This window comes from Lissotriton vulgaris, chromosome 3_1 (assembly GCF_964263255.1).
Source record: "Lissotriton vulgaris chromosome 3_1, aLisVul1.2, whole genome shotgun sequence".
NCBI classification, from domain to species: domain Eukaryota; kingdom Metazoa; phylum Chordata; class Amphibia; order Caudata; family Salamandridae; genus Lissotriton; species Lissotriton vulgaris.
Genome location: NC_141689.1, coordinates 548,065,821 through 548,086,849, shown reverse-complemented (window position 1 = coordinate 548,086,849; position 21,029 = coordinate 548,065,821). Strand labels below are relative to the sequence as shown.

The following is a 21,029-nucleotide window of genomic DNA, read 5'->3' as shown; positions in this document are numbered from 1 at the left end:
CGAACTAAAGATGCATGTCTTCTGTCTTTTGCTGAAAAGAGCATACTTTGGGGCAGATTTAAAGCCCCATGCACCGTCGGTGCATCACGTTGCGTGACGCACCGGTGACGCAGCCTGCTAAGGGATATTTACAAGCACAGGTAAAGTAACCCTGTGTGACTTAACCTGTGCTTGTAAATATCGCCTCTGTTCACGCAACACTTTGCGTGTTAGTGGCAGGACATGGGTGTTGCTGTGGCTGTTCCCACGCAACACCCATGTCTACTGATGCATTTCCAGATTTACGAGAAATCGTAAACCTGGAAATGCGTCAGTTTCATGCGCCACCATAGGGGTGGCGTAGCCAAGCGAAACGAGGAGAAATGTTTTCATTGCTCCTCATTTTTTCCTCTTTCAATGCGTGCTGCATTCCACAACACACATTGAAAGAGGAAAATTCCTGCAGGGATTGCTTTTGTGCAGGAAGGGGCCCCTTCCTTCACAAAAGCAATCTCCCCATGGCGTAGTCATCCTTGCACCATGGTGCAAGGGTGCGTGCACCGACGCATGGTAGCTGTTTCTGTGCCAGCGCAGTGAGAGCACAGGAATGCGACATATCATTGTAGATATGTTGCATTCCTGTGCTCTGAGAGTGCAGCAGCGTGGTGCAGCCAAAGTTCTTGCGGTGCCGCGATGCAGCACGTTCTTGTAGATCTGCCCGTTTGTTTCTTCATGGTTACACCTTTGGATTACAATTGCATTTATTTTCCTAGTTCTTTGGATTGGTTTTATGACTGTTCTTCCTTCTCCTGAATGGACATTCTGTCCCAGAACGCTCTGCAGTACACATTTTAAATTTGGTTCTAAAACCACACACTTTACACCATGAGCAAAGAGACTGATGAACATTTCAGCTGGTCCAGTTCTGGATGGGATTGTATCGGACATGGTATCATTTCATGTGTATGGTCACCCAGACCTCTTGTAAATTCCGCATTTGTTTGAAATTGCTTTGAATGACATGATCACCCTCAGTACTATTTCTGATGATTGGGATATTGATACAGTATATGAAATGTTAGACGATCTAGAATATTCCACTGTGTTTTTTTCCAATAAGTTTTATGATGGTACAGCTAATTTTCATGAGATGTTCTGTTTTTAACATGACGGTCATCATTTTCTACACAAGGCTAATACACCTCATAAAGTATTTAACTTTACACAATGGAAACATTGCGCCTCACCACCAAGGGGCAGTTCAAAAGCATTTGGACAGAAGTGTAACAGTTTTTCTGGTTATGACACATCTGACCCAACCTCATTTTCTTATAGGCTTGCACTGTCACCTGCAAAGAAAAATATGTTAACTGACACTAAGCTGATTTACTCTGCTTCTTTCCTTTTCCACCTTTCTGTACAAGATTTCGACTTTTGGAGGCATACAGTACATGTAAAATCTATCAGGGGGCTAAAGATTGGCAGGTTCAGGGAACTGCGCTATATTTATTATATTTTTCCTGAACAAAACGGTGCCACAGACAACATGTCTTGGCTTAGACAAAATAAATGATTTGAACACATCACGGGTTACCACTCTTATATGATCTGACAACTGGCAGCAGTTAACACCAAACGATGTACACACTATTGATAACATGCTGCCTAAGAGTGAGCACTACTCTTCAGATCCCAATTGGAAGGGTTGGTTCGTCTAGCCACTAGACACTGACAAATGCCAGGATAGATCCCTAGGTAACAGTAAGGGATTTACAACCAATAGGCCTGACATGTGATATGTGCAGAATGAACATTCGGGGGTGGTAACAACTAACAGTGTTGGGAAGTTGTGCTTGATTGGCAACAAATCTCAACACTGCCTCAGGTACAACTCTTGTCCCTTTTATCTGATGATCTGGACTTACAAGGCTTTTTAATGGGTTCTCTGAAACCATTTCTAAAGTGCTTCCTTTATGCTGTTTTTTAATGAGATATGGAAAATATCTCAACGAGAAGCTGTTGAAAGACTGCATGTTGTTGACAGGGCCACCTTAGAACAGTCTCTAGCATTAGTGGACAATGGTATGACTATTTTATCATCTAGACTGTGTTCTTTGGGTAACATTGTCTCATCTACAATAGATGTGTTTTAGCAAGGTTTGTCTGCATTAAAACAAGGGCAGTCCCAACTTAGGTGAATTCTTTCGTTAAGCTGGGTGCTACAGACATTATGTTTTGGCCACGTGCCATGGCTACACATTAACATCACTAATCTGTTCTCACCATACCAGCTTTCGGAACAGCAGATAGCTATGGCACAGAACGATGCTAAATAGACAATGTTGAACATTGAAAGACTTAAGAAATTACCTTATACTGTTGCTGAGATAGTGTCCTCGGATTGGATAATCCATGGGTATATTACAATGCCAATCTCGACTTTCCACTTTCAGTACTGTCTACAGCACCATCAAGTGGGCAGATATGAAGCGTTAGGTCAAGGGTTCATACATGAACAATGGGAGCTTCCTCTCACATTCTTGTACCACAATAAGGATACTGAAGTCTTTCTTAGTGGCTCAGACCATGAGAACACTTTAATCGGGTCCCTATTATGCCAAGACGTTTTGTTACACAGGACATGTAATGCGTCTATGGCGAACCTGTCTTGCTACTTAAAAGGGTCTCCGGTGGCCATGATACGTCCGACTTTAGATTACTCTCAAATGAGAGTTATCTGATGTTAAACAGTCAGGGTTGTTGTGGGTTGAAGCCAGGGGTTGCCTACGTAGTAACCTTATCTTCCATTGAAACATGTTTCACACAAGTCCTGTTTCTGGCTGCCCATGTAGTTAGAGAGGATGCACTGTGACCTTCAATTAATCTTACTGACATGCGCTTTGAGTCGGTCATCACCTTCCAGACTGTGTTTGGAGTTATTCCATCATTTATCCACTCAGTCTTCTGAGGCATCTTTGGAGGACTTCCGCTGGTCCTAAACCTAGGTCAAATGGAGCTGAGACTGCTTCACATCCTGTAGTGCTGTGAATGCTTGGTGCATTTCTTTGGTGCACCTTTGTTTTGAGAACTGGATGAGCATTGGTTCCTGTCTTTCTGGCCTGTATGACTTCATTGCATACAGTCCGTTTTCCACTGCCTCTTGTGCACTTACAAGTGTGCCCTGGACTTGTGCTCAGGGTCACAATTGGTTGACTTTGCGGACATACATGTACTGGTGGACCCGCTGAAGGCACAACTGTGCAGCTGTCGTCTGTGGATACCTCTGCTCCTGACCGCATTCTATGAGCTTCCCTTGGTTGCCTCCATACCTAGTGGTTTGGTTCTAGGCTCTGTTTTACCGGAACACTAATTGGCTGTATTTGCTCCCTCAGCGGCTGCTGTGGAGGGTGGATGGGAACATATTTGCTGTATCAGTTTGCTCTGTGGTGTGCCTCTGAGAACATCCACTGCAGACTCTGGGAAGAGAAACGTTTTGTCCACTATTGGGAACATATAAACATCTGTCTCTCCATATGGTGGGAACTTTTATTCGGCCTGTTTTTAAACTACAAATTATTTTTAAAATTGACTTACATTTTATTGCTTTTGTATATTTTTACATCTATTGGCTTTCTTTATGCTTTGGGCCTCCAAATAGCATGAGTGCCTGAATTTTGTAAGGTCATTATATTATGCTTTTATTGTAGAAGTTGTAATATTTTCCTTTATAGATGCTAATACATTTTTAGTGGTGGGATTACTTTGCTGTAAGATAACTTCCTAGCCGACCTATGTACAAGGAGGGGGTGTCATGTGCCCAAATTAGACCTGGTAGGAAATAGTGCCATTTTAGATATACACAGTTCTTTCCTAAAGTTAAAGTTGCCTTCCCTTTGTCACATTGACTTTTGGCACACATTTGCATTTGTGACACTTGCGTTAGTTTCTAAGAAACACCAACCTTGCTGACACAAATAACTTTGTGAGAACACTGTCACAATGCCTTAGCATTATGTGCAAGGCCCTCACGTGCGTGATACAAATGAGTTTGTTATTACGAATAATATGGCGACACAGCTCTCTGTGGAATAAGACAATTGCAGCCTGATCAAAATCTCGGCCCAAGGCAAGGATGCCCTTTTCTATATATATCCTTTTGTTTCCAAATACAATTGGAGGAGATGCTTCTGCTGGCTTTGAGGGGTCCCTGCATGCTGAAGGTTTTGCCTAGCATCTGACTGACGTCTCCATGAGGGGTTTCCAGTTCGTGACCAAGACGGGGTCCTAAATTCTTACCCTCCAGGTAAATGGGTTAGACCATCCAGAAGGGGGTTTCTTGGCAGGTCATACATTTACACCCTAGACATGTAGGTTAGGGTTTGCATCGTAGGAGTTTCTGTCAAAATCAGGACGAGTGAAGGGTGGCATTATGACATTAATAAAAAAAATACCCTTAAATTCCAAGCCTTGTCCCTTTGCAATGATTTCCCATATTATAATATATTACATCGAACAAGCCCTGGGGCGATATAATTCTTTTAATAAACTCTTACTATGATAATTTTGGGGGTGAGATGGCAAAAATGTTAGTTCTACTCATAGGGAAAATAAATGCATTATTTAAAAATTGTAAGAAGGTATCTAGTATTTAATGGGTGGGAAACAGCGTTTACAACGCAACTTTTACCACGCAGTACCTTTACCACGCAACTTTTACAACGCAAGTCGTTACAACGACTTGTGCTGGGGGGCGCTGTAGGATAGGGAATAGTTTAATTTACTATCCAAAACCTTTCCTACTATCCACGGGGACTGGAGTTGGAATAGTAAATTAAACTACTCACTATCCAGCGCCCCACAACGCCCCACAACGCAAGACGTTGTAACGACTTGCGTTGTAAAACCTGCGTGGTAAAGGCATGCGTTATAAAAGCATGCGTAGTAACGACATACATCCTAATCGGTAGGTGATTTTAATGCGCATAGTTGCTGCTTTGAAACCAAACCGACATGCATATTACTTGATGAGGAGGGTGAAGGCATTGCACATTTTATCCATAACTCGCATGGTGACACTCTCAATAGACTCCTTATCATAAAAGACTTAGAAGTAAGGATTCCCATTACTGAAACCACAGGCTTGCTACAGAACACATTTAGATAGATATCCCAGGGATCAACTATTGATTTTTTAATAACTTTAGCATCCTTTAAAAGGTCCATTACTTAAATAAAAGTCACCTTTATTAGGTTTAGTGACCACGCAGCTATATCTTGCCGCTTGGTCTGGGAAGGGATACATGCCCAACAGGAAAAATGGGATTGTCTTAAAATGGGGCAAAATTGATAAGGAGAAACTCCTTTTCAATTTTTTCGCAAATAGATGTAAAGAAATTATGACATGTCTTGGAACTAATTATGATCTAACCAGGGTTGTGACTGCCTTTGAGTTAATTCTGTGTGGGGTAAAAAACAACCTAACAAAAAATAGTTACGTCGCCAAACTAACTGCCCCATGGTGGTTTGATTAAAACTGTACAAGATCGCTCTCAAATCTACATAAGGCCCTTAGGATTGAACCAAGAGATGGGGCACAGGTCAAGCTATCACGTAAATTATATAAAGAAGCTAGGAAGGCCAGACTACAAACATTAAAGGAGGAAGCCTGGGATCAACTTCAACAGGTCTCCACCCTAAAAGTGTCTATGGAATTTTGGAAGGTAATTAATGCCCCATTCCTGAAAGCATCTTTAGACCCCAACCTAGATAGTCCTGTGGATGAGGAATCGTGGGTGGCCTATTTTTCCAAATTATTTGATCATGGAAGTGAAGGAAGGCATTTGCCCATGAACAATAAAGGCCTTAATTCAACCTCTGCCCTTATTTGTAATCATTTAGAGGTAAGAGAAGCCCTTACCCAATGTACAAACATCAAGACCCCAGTCTGGATGTTACTCCAATAGACTTATTTTCTGAGTCCCCAGACCTTCGGGGGTCTGTAATAACAAATGTTTTAATGTGGTAGCTAAGGTGCGCCCGCTGGAATCATGGTAAAAATCTATCATAATACCGATATTTAAAAAAGGGGAGAAATCGGAACCAAAAAATGATAGACCCATTTCACTTTTGGACCGTACGGCCAAACTAATGGGACGGGTTCTATTAAATAGATTAGAGAAATGGGCCACAATTAATATTGTTTTTATCCCAACCCAATATGGTTTCAAAAAGGGAAAAAGTGCCCTGGACCAGTGCCTAAATTTGAGCTTGCTTATTGCGAGGTACTCACAAGCTAAACATGGCAAGCTCTACTTGGCTTTTATGGACCTATCAGCAGCTTTTGACAGCATTGTTCACCATCATCTGTGGAAAATCATGAGGGAGATGGGATTGATGAGGCTATTATCATCTTTATCAGACAGCTACACTCCTCGGCTGCGGCCTGTGTTCGTTACGGGAAGCAGGGAGAGTGTACTAGATGGTTCCCTATTAACAGGGGGGTTTGACAGGGGTGTGTTCTTGCCCTTTTTCTGTTTTCATTGTACACCAACTGAGTAGAGGCCCTCTTTCTAGATTCAATCCTGGACGTCCCAAAGATGAACAAAGCCCGCATCCCCATCTTGCTCTACACAGAAGATGCAGTCCTAACAGCACGCACTGGCCTGGTACTGCAGAAGCTTTCAGATACATATGTGAATTTTATACATAATTTAGATCTACAAACTAATGAGGCAAAATCTTTTATTTTAGTGACCGGGCCTAAGGTGAAGAAAGTGCCTTTGTTTTATATAACAGGTCTGAAAGTGCCTCAGACAGAAACGTTTTCCTTTATAGGGGTGACATTTGATAGAGTGCTATCTATCATGGTCCCACATGGTGATAAATATGGCTTAATGTTAGAGAAAAGCATTGTTGCTCTATTTTCTTTTACCAAAAAGTTAGGCAAGAAACCTATAGATGTTGTAAAAAAGGTATATTTATCCAAGTTCACTACAGGAGCCACATATGGAGCTGGTGTGTGGGGACATACTAACCATGCAACATTGCAATCAATAGAAGATAGTTTCTGGAAGAAACTAGTGGGTCTCCCCAAAAGTTGTTATAATTATAATTGCCATCTTCAGCTGAAAGTTCCCTGCATATCAGACCAGATATCCTTAGCCCCAATCCTTCTATTGCATTCCATCTGGAGAACTTAACTCAGCAGTTCTTGGTGGACTGCCTTGCATTGGAATATGCGCAAAGGATCCCTTGGTTATTGTATGTTCAAAATAACTTGATTTCCTTAGGTCTAGAAAATATCTTTGAAACACCTAGCGCCTGCCGGAACATCTAAAAAAAAGCAATTAAAGCTCACTTTCTAAATCATTTGGTAGAATAAAGGAATGGATTCAACAGTACTAAATTTATGGTGCGAGCTTATCTAGAGGGGTTGTTACCTAAATTAAGGCAAGTTCTATATTTGATGGCCTTGACAAATTCTTGTTATAGATTTATACTGTTGAGGTTTAGGCTAAACCTTATTCCCTCTATGTTGGGTCACCCGTCATGTATTTTTGCTATACAAGCTTTACCGCCCTGCCCATATGCTGGGGTGTCTATACTATCCAATATACATATTTAATTTTTTTACAAGTTTTACCTGGAACATCGTTGTTAGAATTGGGGGTCTCTAGTTTGCAATTGTTTGCACCTTTGTCCAAATAGGGACCCTTGCTTCTAGTCAGGGTAATTAGCTACACTCCTAGATAACCCCTGCTCACCCCCGTGATAGCTTAGCACGAGCCGACAGGCTTATCTCAGAGGCAGTGTGTAAAGCATTTGTGAACACATACAGTTATACAGTGAAAACACTACAAGTGGACACCACATCAATTTAGAAAAATACGAATCTTTACTAGAATTGACACAAGACCAAACAACAAAAATCCACAATACTGTAATCACAAATAATTCTTTAAAATGTTAGAAAATAGCTTAGTTCAACTGAGATGGTAAATGCAACACTTTACTCTCAAAGTACCTGGGATGCGTCACGCAATGCAAACAAAAGGGTTGCAGGGAAATTGATGCGCCGTTCCTTACACTCAGGGGAGTGGATGCATCGGTTCCTTACTGCAACGCAGGGGAGGTGATGTGTCGCTTCCTTACTGTGTGGGAACTTGATTAGTCATTTCTTGATGCGACAGATGGCGCCTCGATGCGATGTGATGATCCGGTGCGATGCGACAAAATGGCTTCTTGGATGTGATGCGCCAACGGGGATGCGATGCGTGCACTCCCAATGGCGGTACGGCGAAATCGATGATCGTTGTAGCCATGACAGGCCCTGCAAAATGCTTCTCTGGGAATGCGACGGTGACCTCTGTGGCAGCGGCACTCTTCTCTGGTGATGCGATGCGCTACGTCTGCGATGCAACGGCGAACAGGTGCGGTGGCGGCATCATGCTTCCAGCTCCCAGCAACACACAGACACTATAGGTATCCAGAATAACAGCAGGCACCTCTCTGCAGGTAACATTTCCAGCAAGGGAATTCAGGGGGAGCTGGTGGTGAATCCCTGAGACTTCAAGCAGGAGGCAAGCACATTCCAAGCCCTTGGAGATTCTTCTTCAAGATGATGAAAGTTCACAAAGTTCCTTTTCTCCTTTCCTTGGCAAATAAGTAACCACTGCAGGCCCATGCCAGAAATAGAACAGCACAGGGGCAGTTTCCTCCTTCAGCTTCTTTGGTTCTTCTCCTTGGCAAAGGGCTCGTCTTGATTCCCAGAAGTGATCTAAAGTTACAGTTTGAACATGGGGTAGTTCCTCGATAAGTGGATTTAAATCAATCATTAAACGCCATTGGCAGATACTAAGATGAGAACAGGATTTCAAAGGGAGCTTTGTCAGTGAACCTTTATTTGCACACACGAGGCAGAAATTTGGGAGAACTTCTGAAACAACCAACGGATAACATTATGAAATCCACTTATCGAGGAACTACCCCATGTTCAAACTGTAATAACTGCCACAATATCATGAGAGGTAATGTCATTACACACCCAATGAAAGGATACAACATACATTTGAAAGTCAACGCCACATGCGACACCATGAACATCATATATATGTTAAAATGCCCATGTGGATCAATATATGTGGGACATACAGAAAGAAAATTAAAGGTTCGAATGAACAAACATAAGAGCAACATCAGAACTGGGGCAATGAAGTCCACGGTGGCAGCACATTTCCAGGAGGCAAAACACCACATCAGCCAATTAAGGGCATGTGTGTTGGAAGAAGTAATGAAAAAAGAAGGAACAGACAACAAAAAGAACTTACTGAAAAGTGAAAATCATTGAATTTATTATTTAAATTCCCTTAAACCATTCGGACTAAATGATAGGGTTGAATTCACATGTTATTTATAGAACGACAACAGTAATGGGCAGATTGTATTGTTACATTTATGAAGATTCATACTGGTAATTTTATCATGGTAGCTAAGCGTGGGTCAGATCGCTAAACAGGTTTAACATTGAGCACAGCCAGGCCAATGAAGTTTTCATTGCAAAAAAACATCCGACTTCGCACACACGCTACGACGCATGTGCGTAATTTCTTTTAGATCCAAAACCGCGAGAGTACGGAATTCGCGTGACACGCTGCAACAGAGAAACAGGAAGGAGAGGGAGATACACCGAGGTAAGCGCGGTTAGCATCAGGAAACGAATGAGGAAAGATAGAGTAAATAACATCACGTAACAGAGAGTAGGGCATTTAAAACATCGAGCAGCGGCCACGGCCAGCGCAAAAAGACGTACGATATACGTGAAAGGCGGCGAGAGTTCCATATATTAACTAGTAATTGTTGAGGAACCACCCACAAAGTCGGCGCTTATCGCATGAATAGCCATAGATCAGCGGCATTAGAAGCACGCGCATCACAAGCACGAGCTGTAGTTCACGGTAGACTGACACATACTTATCCAATGAAGACACGAGATGTTAGCATGAAACAGCAATATAATAGCATTCTGCAGCAGCAATGTGTAAATGATTTCTAGTGAGATTGTATATAGGTTGACAGATCAACATAATGGAGTTAAGAGTAGTAACATTGCATAGTAATTGATGTGATGATTTGACCCATGGGCACCGCTTGGGATTAAGTGGTAAAAATTGTTATGTTCACTTTTCTTTTAGAATGTTTCCCTGATGAAGGCAATTTAACGCCAAAATGCATTGGAGAAAGAGATTAATTTCTGATGTATAAGAGATTTAATCAAATTCAAACAAACATTGGTTATATGTGATTACAACATGATCAAGACTAAAGAAATGAAATAAAAAGAATTATGCACTATCAATCTTTTGGGTTGAGTCATAGGGCCCGATGTAGGTAAATCCCATTTACCGATTTTGAAATACCGAATGCTACCGATTCGGTATTTCAAAATCGGTAAATGGGATGTAGGTCCCAACATCTGGAATCGTTTCCGATTCCTTACAAATTCGGTATTTACCGATTCGGTAAATACCGAATCGGTATTTGCTATTGAATCCTATGGGCTTTTGAAGCCCATAGGATTCAATTCAAATACCGAATCGGTATTTCCCGATTCGGTAAATACCGATTTTGTCAAGGGTGCAGGGGGTGTCACTTTGACACCCTCTAGCACCCCCAAAACGGGCATGTGTGCAATGTGGCACACAGACATGCCCTAAGGGCACGTCTGTCTGTCACATGGCACATGTGTACATGCACAGATGTGCATGTACACAGGAATCGGTATTTTACCATGGTTTTTTATTCCATGGTAAAATACCGATTCTGTAAGCCATGTGCCAAAGGTAAATTGGCTACCCACATAGCATTTTCGGTAATTTTACCGAATCGGTAAATATTACCGAATCGGTAATTATGTTACCGATTCGGTACATATTACCGAATCTGTAAATTTACCGATTCGGTAATGATACCGATTCGGTAAAATTACCGAAAATGTGCCCCTACATCTCGATAGCCCTTTACCGATCGGAAACGGCCAAAAATCGGTATTTTCGGCCGATTCCGATCGGTAAAGGGCTACTACATCGGGCCCATAGTGATTTATCAATTTAAGCTGAAGGAGTTCAGCATTCAACCAGTGCCTTGGGAGACAGATCTATGAATCATAGGACTTCAACCTACCAGTTATTGTAACACACTCCAGGCGGGGAGTGATTCTCGAGAGCACGGTAATTAGCAAAAATCAATAATCAAAACTAGAGGCAGTGCACGACCAGCACCCAAGCTAAATACATATTTAGACAATGTCAAGGAATGTCTTTTTTAAAAATGCTGTCTGAGCATTATATTTGTTATTGCATCACATCTTTCTTATGCCTCTCTTTAACCCATTCCGTGTGTTGGACGGTCCCCAGCCTTCCGACGTCACAGTGGGTGTGTGCGGAGGATGGCCAGGGGCCATCCGAACCGCGCCCACTCATTAATATGCCCGCAGCGCGGCGAAATTCACGCCGTGTTCAACGGGATAAAGACTAGAAAATTGTATAATAGTCCGGAATGAATTATAGTATATTAATTGTTTTTATGATCATTTTAATAGTACACTATAATTTATAATCGAAAATTGATGAATTATGTATTTAGGAACTTTTATGATCCGTAACTACAGTTCGAATGAAGTAATTTCTGAATCTGAGGTAGATACATTGTGAAAATGATCTAATCAAAAGAAAATATGTGCTGTAATGTTGGTCTTTCCTCAGTTGTGTTCATTTACAAGGGAATTATTTAGTTCTGATGAACCATCTCACATCTTAAAAAACATGTTTAGTGCAATCCCCCTAGGCTATTTGTAAAAATTATGCAGTTCGGAGAAAATTAAGATTAATTTATTGTACAGTAAATTGTGAGCTTAAAAGGGGTCAGCAGCATAAGTGGAATCAGTAGGGAACCATGTGGCAAACATGAACATTACAGAACAAAGGTCAACAAAACGTATCACAATTTCCACTTAAAGGTGTGCAAGCTATCTTCTTTTTAGGTCTCTCTTTCAGACGGCATTAGCTGCCTGTAATCGAAAGACCTATTGTGTACCATACCAATACTTACAGGGGGTTTGGGATCAGCCTTTTGCTTCTCATTAGTAGGCTTTATTGTTAATCTCATTGGTTGTTAATTATTCTTTGACTTGCCTTACGCTTCTTGTGTTTGACCCTCCAAAAGAGCAAAAGAGCACAACTTCTTTACTACTCTTTCAAATGGATGACTTGTATCCATCGACTGCTTCCATTTAGGGAGTAACTTTTCTCTTTTGCTTTTAGCACTCCATGGGACCATGTATTTCCCCTGTGTATTTCTTCTGTCTCATACCCCTTCCCGCTGTGCTTTCCCTATTGCTTCCCCTCCAGCTCGCCTGTTGTTGTTTCTTATGCCACTCCCTATCTCTCTTGGCCGTTTTTCAGTTTTTTTCCTTCACTCCTGCCCAGCTCCTCGGTTGCTCCCTTGGCCTCCCTGATCACCGTTACTGTAGGCCTCTCAGCAGCATTTTGTGGGTTCCTTTGCTGAGCCCATTCACAGACGCATCTCTTTTAACGTCGTTTATTTCTTTATTTTGCATGGCCAGGCAGCTGCACTTTCCTACTGGTCTGTTCCTTAATATTGCTCTTCCACAATATGTTGACCATCTCAGAATGGCACCACCACACAATGGTAAATGGAAAGGAAAAAAAGGCCATCGTAGCATCATCATACGTATGTGCAAGTGTATGGTTATGCATGTGTCATCACTCTGAGGATGGTTATAGAGTAAAAAAAAAGAACAAGCACTGGCAAAGCCAATAGATGTTGCTTATAGGACATACATGCTGTGTCAATGCCTTGTGGCAATACTGTACAGCATAGGCAAGATGCTGCACAGATTGACCAACAATTTAAACTAAATAAATACTTTTTTTTAAAAAGGTGCAGTGATGCTGCCAGCCACATCATTTAGTATGGGGGTTAGTTACCATGTATGATGCAGATGCTATATCATTGTTTGGGAAATCCGAGAAGGTAAATTAATACATGAAATTGAAGTAGTGCAAACAGGCGTTTTCCCAGTTGGGGATGGGGTCAACAGCAATTTGATGCCTGACCCTCTCAAAAATATGTTACAAATAGGAAGGACCAAGTGGGTGTGGTGGGGAGCTACAGCAACAGGTGTAGGTGGGAGGCAGCGGTGAGTGCGGGGCAGCAGAAACAACAGGGCAGCAACATGGGGAGGTGGGGGAAAAGCGTACTAGGAAGAACGCAACAAGTCAAACGGAGCACTGGGAAGTTTGACCACGGGGAGAAGCACACATGGAAGAGCTGATGCACATGGGCATGTATATGGAGGAGGGGAGAAGGACAAGAGATAGAGAGAGCTGGAAAACATGTACTGTCTCTTGCAGTGCAGTAAAAAAATAGTTTCCTAAAAGTCAGTAATGGAAAGATAGAATCCAGCAAAACAGAGAGATAGTAAACAAGCTATGCTCCAGGGGAAGCACTAACTCACAAGATGGGACACGGATAGCCTTTGAGTAAGGAGCAAGCTAATGTGAGGGACGATAAAACAACGGGTGGACTGCTAGCCCCTGTAAGCTCTTGGTAAGCCCACAACAGCATAGCTCCTTTGCAACCAGACAGACAGATGTGCTGTCTGGTTGGCTTGATCCAAATCTTTTTGTCATTGTTTTAGCATTGTCAGCAATAACTGGCAGAGCCAAAAGATAGGCTGATATCCTTCAAAGGCAAGGCCTATCAGCTTGTTTCCATACAACCAAGCCCAGTCAATGCATAAAAACAAAAACATGACTAGAAGACAGACAACAAAAAAGAAACACAGACGTTTATAACATATGATGCACCAGAAGATACTAAAACTTACTCATTCAGATGACTGCTACGGACAAACACTGCTTTAACCTACAAATTCTACATCATCGCCCTGCACGGTCCTACCAATCACGATTTCATCAATTTGACGGCTCCCTTGTTCAAAAAGCACAATTATCTCAAGAGCATTATTCATTAGGAAAGGGAATGAGTTGATAAGCTGTGGTGCTGTCAGAGACGATTTAAGGCATGGACAAAGTAGGCCATTGACCAGGGCCCACCTTTCACGGGCTCACTGGGAAGGTGAACTTTCTATCTGTCTATTTCTTAATCTCAGTCTTTCTCCCTTTGTTTGCGCTCTCACTCGCTTTCTGTCCACCCAGTGTCAATTTATGGATTTTCAGGGTCCAGGGTAAATCATATTTAGCAGCATTTACTTTCGGCTATACCAATACGTTTAGCATATAATTCAGTATTGTGTGACATCAGCAGAAATTAGCAGAAAATGGGTGATAGAATTACAAGTTGTACTTAACAGAGGCTTTCAAAATTTGTCTGAGCCAGGGCCACAAAAATCCTTAAGATGATACTGGGTGCTGTGCAGGCGTAGATCTGTGTCCTATCTTTGTTGCCAAAATAAAGACGATGCAACACAGAGCAAAGTGTACCTTATTGCACAATAAAATAAGGACCAATGGACAAAAATGAACATAAACAATCCTGAACCGAGCTCATTGGAATGTGGCTCAAGCACAACTTACCTGGGCCCAGTGCTATTAAAGGATGTTGACCTGAAAGCGGAGAACTGTTGAAGCAACACAATTCCAGCCTGCTAATTAATGCACCCAGTGGCTCTGCTCTTCAAACCCCCATAACTAACATCCCATATACTAGGTTTACCTGCAGAGCCCTGGTAGTTCTGTTCTATCAGGACTATGGCCACAAGCTCAAGTGCTGCTTGTGCACTTTGGTATCGCAGAAGTGCCGCAGATGCTGGTGCGTCCCCTTCTGTAATACCGATAGCGCCATAATGGACCAGCGCTATCTTCAAAGGGTGATCCTCCATTTGCATGGGGGTGTGGCCCCATGAAAATGAGGGAATCCGTTTGCGCATGCGCCCATGCCCAAAGACATGGGCTCAAAGGCAAAGAAGCTGTCAGTATGCGCTGTCAGGGCGCCCACTGACTAAAGACCTCTGCAGAGGGGCAAGGGGGTCACATGGACCCGCCAGACATCCCCTTGCAGGCAAGTGCCGTCATTTACTACACCCGCCTGCAAGGGGGTCTCTAGTCCCCTTTAAAAGTGCAGGCGGGTTGCCACCTGCTCTGTCAAACACTGATCGGCTTCAAAGCAGCCGCTCTGTTTTTCATCTGAATGCCCTGCCCTGTGGGCAGTGCGAGTTTGCGGGTGCCCTGGGGGCAGCGCATTCCATGTAATAGAGCGTTCTTTCTCTGTTTGCCCCTGGTCACCTGTTTTAAGGTGCACCGGGCGCAAACAGGGAAAGTGCGCAAAAGGGCCCCGGCTCTATTATATGAAGTGCCATGGGGGATGCAGCGGGTGCTTGCGTCCACATGTTGAGCCCCCCCGGGTTGTGATCTCAAGGGACCATTCCCTCATTTGTATCGGGGTGCGGCCCCATGTACATGAGGAACTACTTTGCCTTTGTGCTTGCAGCATGTTATCGAACGAAGTGCAGAGGCAAAGAGGTCACCAGGAGACACACTGACTCTGCTCCACGTACAGGTGGCACTTAGTCACAGTCCCTCGCCTACGAGCGTGCCTTTTGAAAAGATGGTAGAGGGGGGCCAGGGACCCCCCTAGGCATCCCATTGCAGGCAAATGTAATCGCTCACTGCAGCTGCCTGAAGTGGCATTTCTGCCCCCTTTGAAACTGGGCCTGTGCCATCCTTTGAGAGACTGACGTCTATCTACAAATAGCCAGGCAGCCTTTCACTAATGTGCTGTTCACAGTGCAGGTGTGACTCTCTCCTTGCACACCGAAGAGTGCATTCCCAGTAGTAGGGTCTCTGTTTCGGTCTGTACCCAGCGCACACAGTTACAGATTGCCACTGTGCAGAGTGGGCCAATGCGCCCCAAACGTAACACGGCCCCAGGTTATCACGTTTTAATAATATTGTGTGATTATCATAGATCCTGCTACATGTTCACACCAGAGAACATTTTTGAATATTGAATTTATATTTTATATATATAAAATGACAATAACAGTCGTCAGTTTATATAACTGTGAGCCACAAGGTTTTTGGATACAGGAATAGACATGATGGTGGCCGATTACATTTTCTGTTTCTTTCCACACAGCAACAGCTTTGGTTTCGCTGGTTCATCTGGAAGAACTCATTCTCCCAGAGGGTTCGGGAATATTGGAGACGGCGACATCCATAATACAGTGTTTTCAACATCTCAAGAACCTCAGGGTACTTTCTTTCTCAAAGACCTCGTTGGATGACCAGAGCCTTTTGGAGTTAGGTGAGCTGAGCCAACAGATTGTAATACATTAGAGAATTCAACATCAACTATCGAACACTGCATTTTAACTAAGATCATGTTTTTAGCTTTCATATCAGATTGTAGGAACATGCAGCAGATGCCATGAGCTATTTCCAAATGACTGTCAGTGGCATCGCAGCTAACTTTTCCGTGTTGTACAAAAGAAAAACTTTGGCCTGGATAGGCATCATTTTTACATGAGCTTGGCCACACGGTATATAGCAATTGAACAAAAAAACACGACAAGACTGCAGTGTGCAGTAATGACTGACAGCATGCCTGTTTGGTCATCAGGCGCTTACCATGGGAGGTGTTATTTTTCTGCACGATTACAGCCCTAACCTAGGCTATTATAAGCAACATTCCATAAAAGGGTTGCCAGTGGCTAGAGATACACGCCTGTCACAGAACTCAAAACTGTAATTCTTCTGTTGAGGGTTCTTCCAGCAGGAACCGCGGCCCTGGAGCATACAAGTTTCCTGCAAGTATGTCCTCACTGATGTAGTAGCATGAAAAATCCTATTATAACCATGAAAAACTTGCTGTACGGCGGTCGTACCATAGCTGGGAATCAGGAACACGAGGTACTACATCTGTCTGTACAGATGTGGCCGCCTTCATATGTAGCTACTTCTGAAGAACAAAGCTTTCCCTTTGCATGCATTCTTCTCAAGTGAATCCACTGACACAAGGTTCCTACATTTTGCTTGAAGCTGAACCCAGGCTAGCAGCACACCGTAATGCAGGAATCCAGAGCTGTTGCTGGGCTCCTGCTAAATAAACCCGCAATATGTACAACATTTCTGATCCTGAGTCTGAAATATTATTGACTGTCCCTCTTACATCCCATCTCCCTCTCACACCTCCTCCTATTTTGAAGGTAGCGAGATTTTTCAGTTTTTTCAATATATTGAAGCAGAGTGCAGTTAACAAGTCTGGTCAATTATTCTATCGTGATACGCTTAACTTGCGTGGAGACTTCTACCACGAGGCGTTCTTTTCCTGCATACCCAATCTAAATGATCAACAGCAATATTTCTACTTGCAGATGCAATTCAAGATCATTCAGATTTCTGTTCTAGATTCTCAAGTGTTTGCCCCCAAGGGCACTTACGTCTTCTAGTGCTCTGGTGCTCTGGGGTGTTTTAAACAAGCGTCTGCCTGACCGCCATTGGACGAAGTGATGTGTAATGTACACATAGATATATGCACACATAATTCCAGCAGACGTTTCATGGGATTTGGGAATCCCTTGAGACTACCAAGATCTTGTGCCCCGCCAAGATCTCAACATGACGAGGCACACTTAGAATTTAGAACTTTCAATATTATATGGTGTTCTCTAAGAGTTTTGAATCTTCCCCACAGTAATGTCTGTTAGAGTTTCTTACACAATGACCTGTCAGAAGAGGGAGATTTTTTTATGTCACAATGATACTAAACTGGCCCAAACACCGGTTGTAGGCAGGACCACAATGTCACCGCAGGCAATATTTATGGTAGCTATTGCACTCTTCCATGATTTCGTTTAATATTTAGAATAGCTGTGGTCACTGTTTGTAGCTTGATAAGAAATGTCTGTGTCTTTCTTTATGTTACAGCCACACAAACTGATACAGACTAGTCCGCTATTAAATCCATCATGATAAAATCACTGTCAGCCTCTGTGTACCTACTACTTACTCTCTGCAGTGCACAGAACACACTGAATCACACACTACAGCTGCTTTCTTATCACTCTCTTTGGCTTCAGCGTTAGTTAATTGAAGAATATTTCTCACCCTGCCTTATCTTCAGCTGAACTTCGGGCAAAAGCCACACCTCTACAGTGCAGTAATCTATAACTTCACAGATATGTAAATTCGTGAAAAGTAATCTATTGCTTTTTGTATGCCTACACACATTTCTGGGACTCTTCAAATCAAATCATGCATATTTATCATCGTGCAGAAGGCTGGGACGTTAATATGAAGAAAAAAAATACTAGGATGACAACACTAATATAAATTTATATTACTCAGCCTTCACTACTGTAATTCAATCCCCGAGTATGGGCATTGAATACTCAGGGATTGAATCATCACAATCCACCACAAACTGCAGCTAATCCACTTCATCCTGCTATAGTATCTGATACCTTCCACATTGCCTTCCACCCCTTCCTAATTGAGTTCCCGATTCATAAAAGTAATCTGAGACAAAATCCTAACTTTACGACTTTCGGTTTTCGCAAAGGGCATTTCGGAGTAGTAAAGTTAGGATTTTGTCTAAATTAACCTACGTTTTGGTCTTAATTCAATTTAAGTAAAACTTACGTTTTACTGAGACAAAATCCTAACTTTACTTCTCCTAAACGCCCTTTGTGAATACCAAAAGTTGTAAAGTTAGGATTTTGTCTCAGTTAAACTTAAGTTTTGGTTTTAAGTTTAACTTAAGACATAAACTTAAGTTTAACTGCGACAAAATCCTAACTCTACTAATCTTAAATGCCCTTTGTGAATACCCAAAGTCGTAAAGTTAGGATTTTGTCTCAGATTACTTTTGTGAATCGGGACCTGAGAGCTTAAATGGGATATGAGAGAGAGACCCTGCGCTCTGCTGGCTTATTCTGTTAGAAATTATCATAAACAGGCTGTCTCACTGGCTACCTAAACATAAGCATTCACATTCTTTCAGGGTGGTGTTCCAAAGGGCTCAGCACTCAGCCCCTTCAACATTACTTTAAGGTTATTTTGCCTCTCCCCTTTTCCCCGCAATACTCCATTCCACCGGTCTTTTTTTGTTTTCTGTGTGGATGCCACATAACTGATAATCCATATAGATAGTGATTATTCAATTACCAAGCATGATTGCATGAATGCATTCACTCGTCATCTCAGTTTCTATAAATTGGAGATGCTCCTACTTAGAGGTCTTACAGATGTTTGAACAAAGGACTGGTGGCCTTGACAAACTGACACAGGTGTTCCAACCCAACTACTTGTGTCCCAGGACTGGTGGCCTTGACAAACTGACACAGGTGTTCCAACCCAACTACTTGTATCCCCTGCTTTTACCTCCTGGATATGGTAAAAAAAAATCTGTCTCTTGCCATCCCCTTAAAAAAGAAAAAAAACTTGGCTGAGCCTTTATTCATTCTGCGTATGACAGGACTACAGCAGCTCATTTTATTTGGCAAACCACTGTACTGCTCTTTCCAGACTGAAGGGATTTGAAAATGCTGCAAAGTACTTCTTGAAACCAGGAGATGTGCGTCAATCACCACACATTGGGCTTCATCACAGTGGCTTCATGTTGCCAATCATGCCGTTTATAATGCCTTCAGTTCTACAATATTGGTCCTGCTTTATTCAGAGTCGAGACGGGCAAAGCAAACTACACAAAAGGTGAAGACACGTATAAGCCAGCATCGGAGCCGCATAAGATGTGGGACTCTCAATGCCCCTTTAGTGGAACATTTTGCATCTATGAAACACACGGCAGACGATATGAAATGGACAATTTTGAAATCTGTGAAACTACCACCGAGAGGGGGTAATCTTCAACAACTCTTGAATCGTGAAGAACTCAAATCAATTATACAATTCAACACCATCCACACAGGACTCAACCGAAGTGAAGACTGGACCACACTCCTGTGAAAGAACAATGCCACACTTGAGACAAACTGAACATCTGCCATGCAAACAGAGTTGTTGGGCCCAGCAACCTGAAGTTACGTTGCTTCTGGACTTTCAGTAAATATATATCTGTCTTTTTAAAATTTTATGTAATCTCCCACAAAGCATGTGCTCACCCACACTGTTGATACCGGCTGAATCACTACACGTATACCCGCACTCCCCTTCCTCTGCCCCCTTAACCGATATAAACTTCTCTACCTAAATAATGCCACTTATAACTCGAGGCATGGTTTATAAATTTACAAAGAGGACTGTTTATGAAATCACCAAGTAAAGTACTAAAAGGGCCCATGCCCATTTCACCACTTTAAGATGGCGCCTATTCTCTCCACCACCAGCCCTCACCACTAGTGGGAGAGCTGTATGCTAGGTAACCATTCCAATATGGCGCTCGGTCTCACCAGCACGTGACCAGGTTGCCAGCCTACAATTTTCACTCCCAGGCTCCTCACAAGGAACCGGCATCGAGACCGAGTATCCAGGTCACCCGCGAGCTCTAATCCGACTCGGTAAGTAGCTCTCAGCCAGGCGCCTGACCAAAACAAATAAGCTCCCAACGCTCCCTCCAGCCATGGTCTCTACACGAGACGCTTAATGAAATACATCTTCTATTTTCAGCGTCCCATTCCGACATTGATCGCAAACGAGTGGACAGCCATCGAGCCTTACTCGACCAACCCAATACTATTGTTATTTAAGGTAGGCTTGACAGGCATGTGAATTTTTTGGTTTTCTGACCCGACCGACTTGATCGAGTCAATTACGGCCCCCCTTAATTTATGTAATTTTAATTATCACTTTCTAGCTCGCCAAAAATCTGGCGCAACGGAAAGAACCAGTGTACCTTCCCTCCAATTCCGTCCGGATATTAACAGGAGCGGAAAGCATAACAATTTTACTGGTATGCATTTTACTCTCCCCACTTTCCTTGTTTTCACTTCATCCTGGTCCTCCCCCACTTATGGTTTTCACTTGTTCCCACAGTTTGGCTCATTGCCGCAA

At 42.7% G+C, this 21,029-nt stretch overlaps 1 protein-coding gene across 5 annotated transcripts in view; it reads left to right on the top strand.

The window, feature by feature from the left end:
* LOC147726769 (baculoviral IAP repeat-containing protein 1-like) overlaps positions 1-21,029 on the top strand; it is a 448,780-nt gene that overhangs the window by 417,141 nt on the left and 10,610 nt on the right. For 2 of the 5 annotated variants that reach the window (XM_086960812.1, XM_086960811.1), the window contains exon 14: positions 16,156-16,323. The exons of the other annotated variants lie outside the window; for them this stretch is intronic. In XM_086960812.1, the coding sequence (XP_086816938.1) occupies positions 16,156-16,323 (168 nt within the window). The remainder of the gene's footprint in view (positions 1-16,155; positions 16,324-21,029) is intronic. 5 annotated transcript variants of the gene reach the window in all.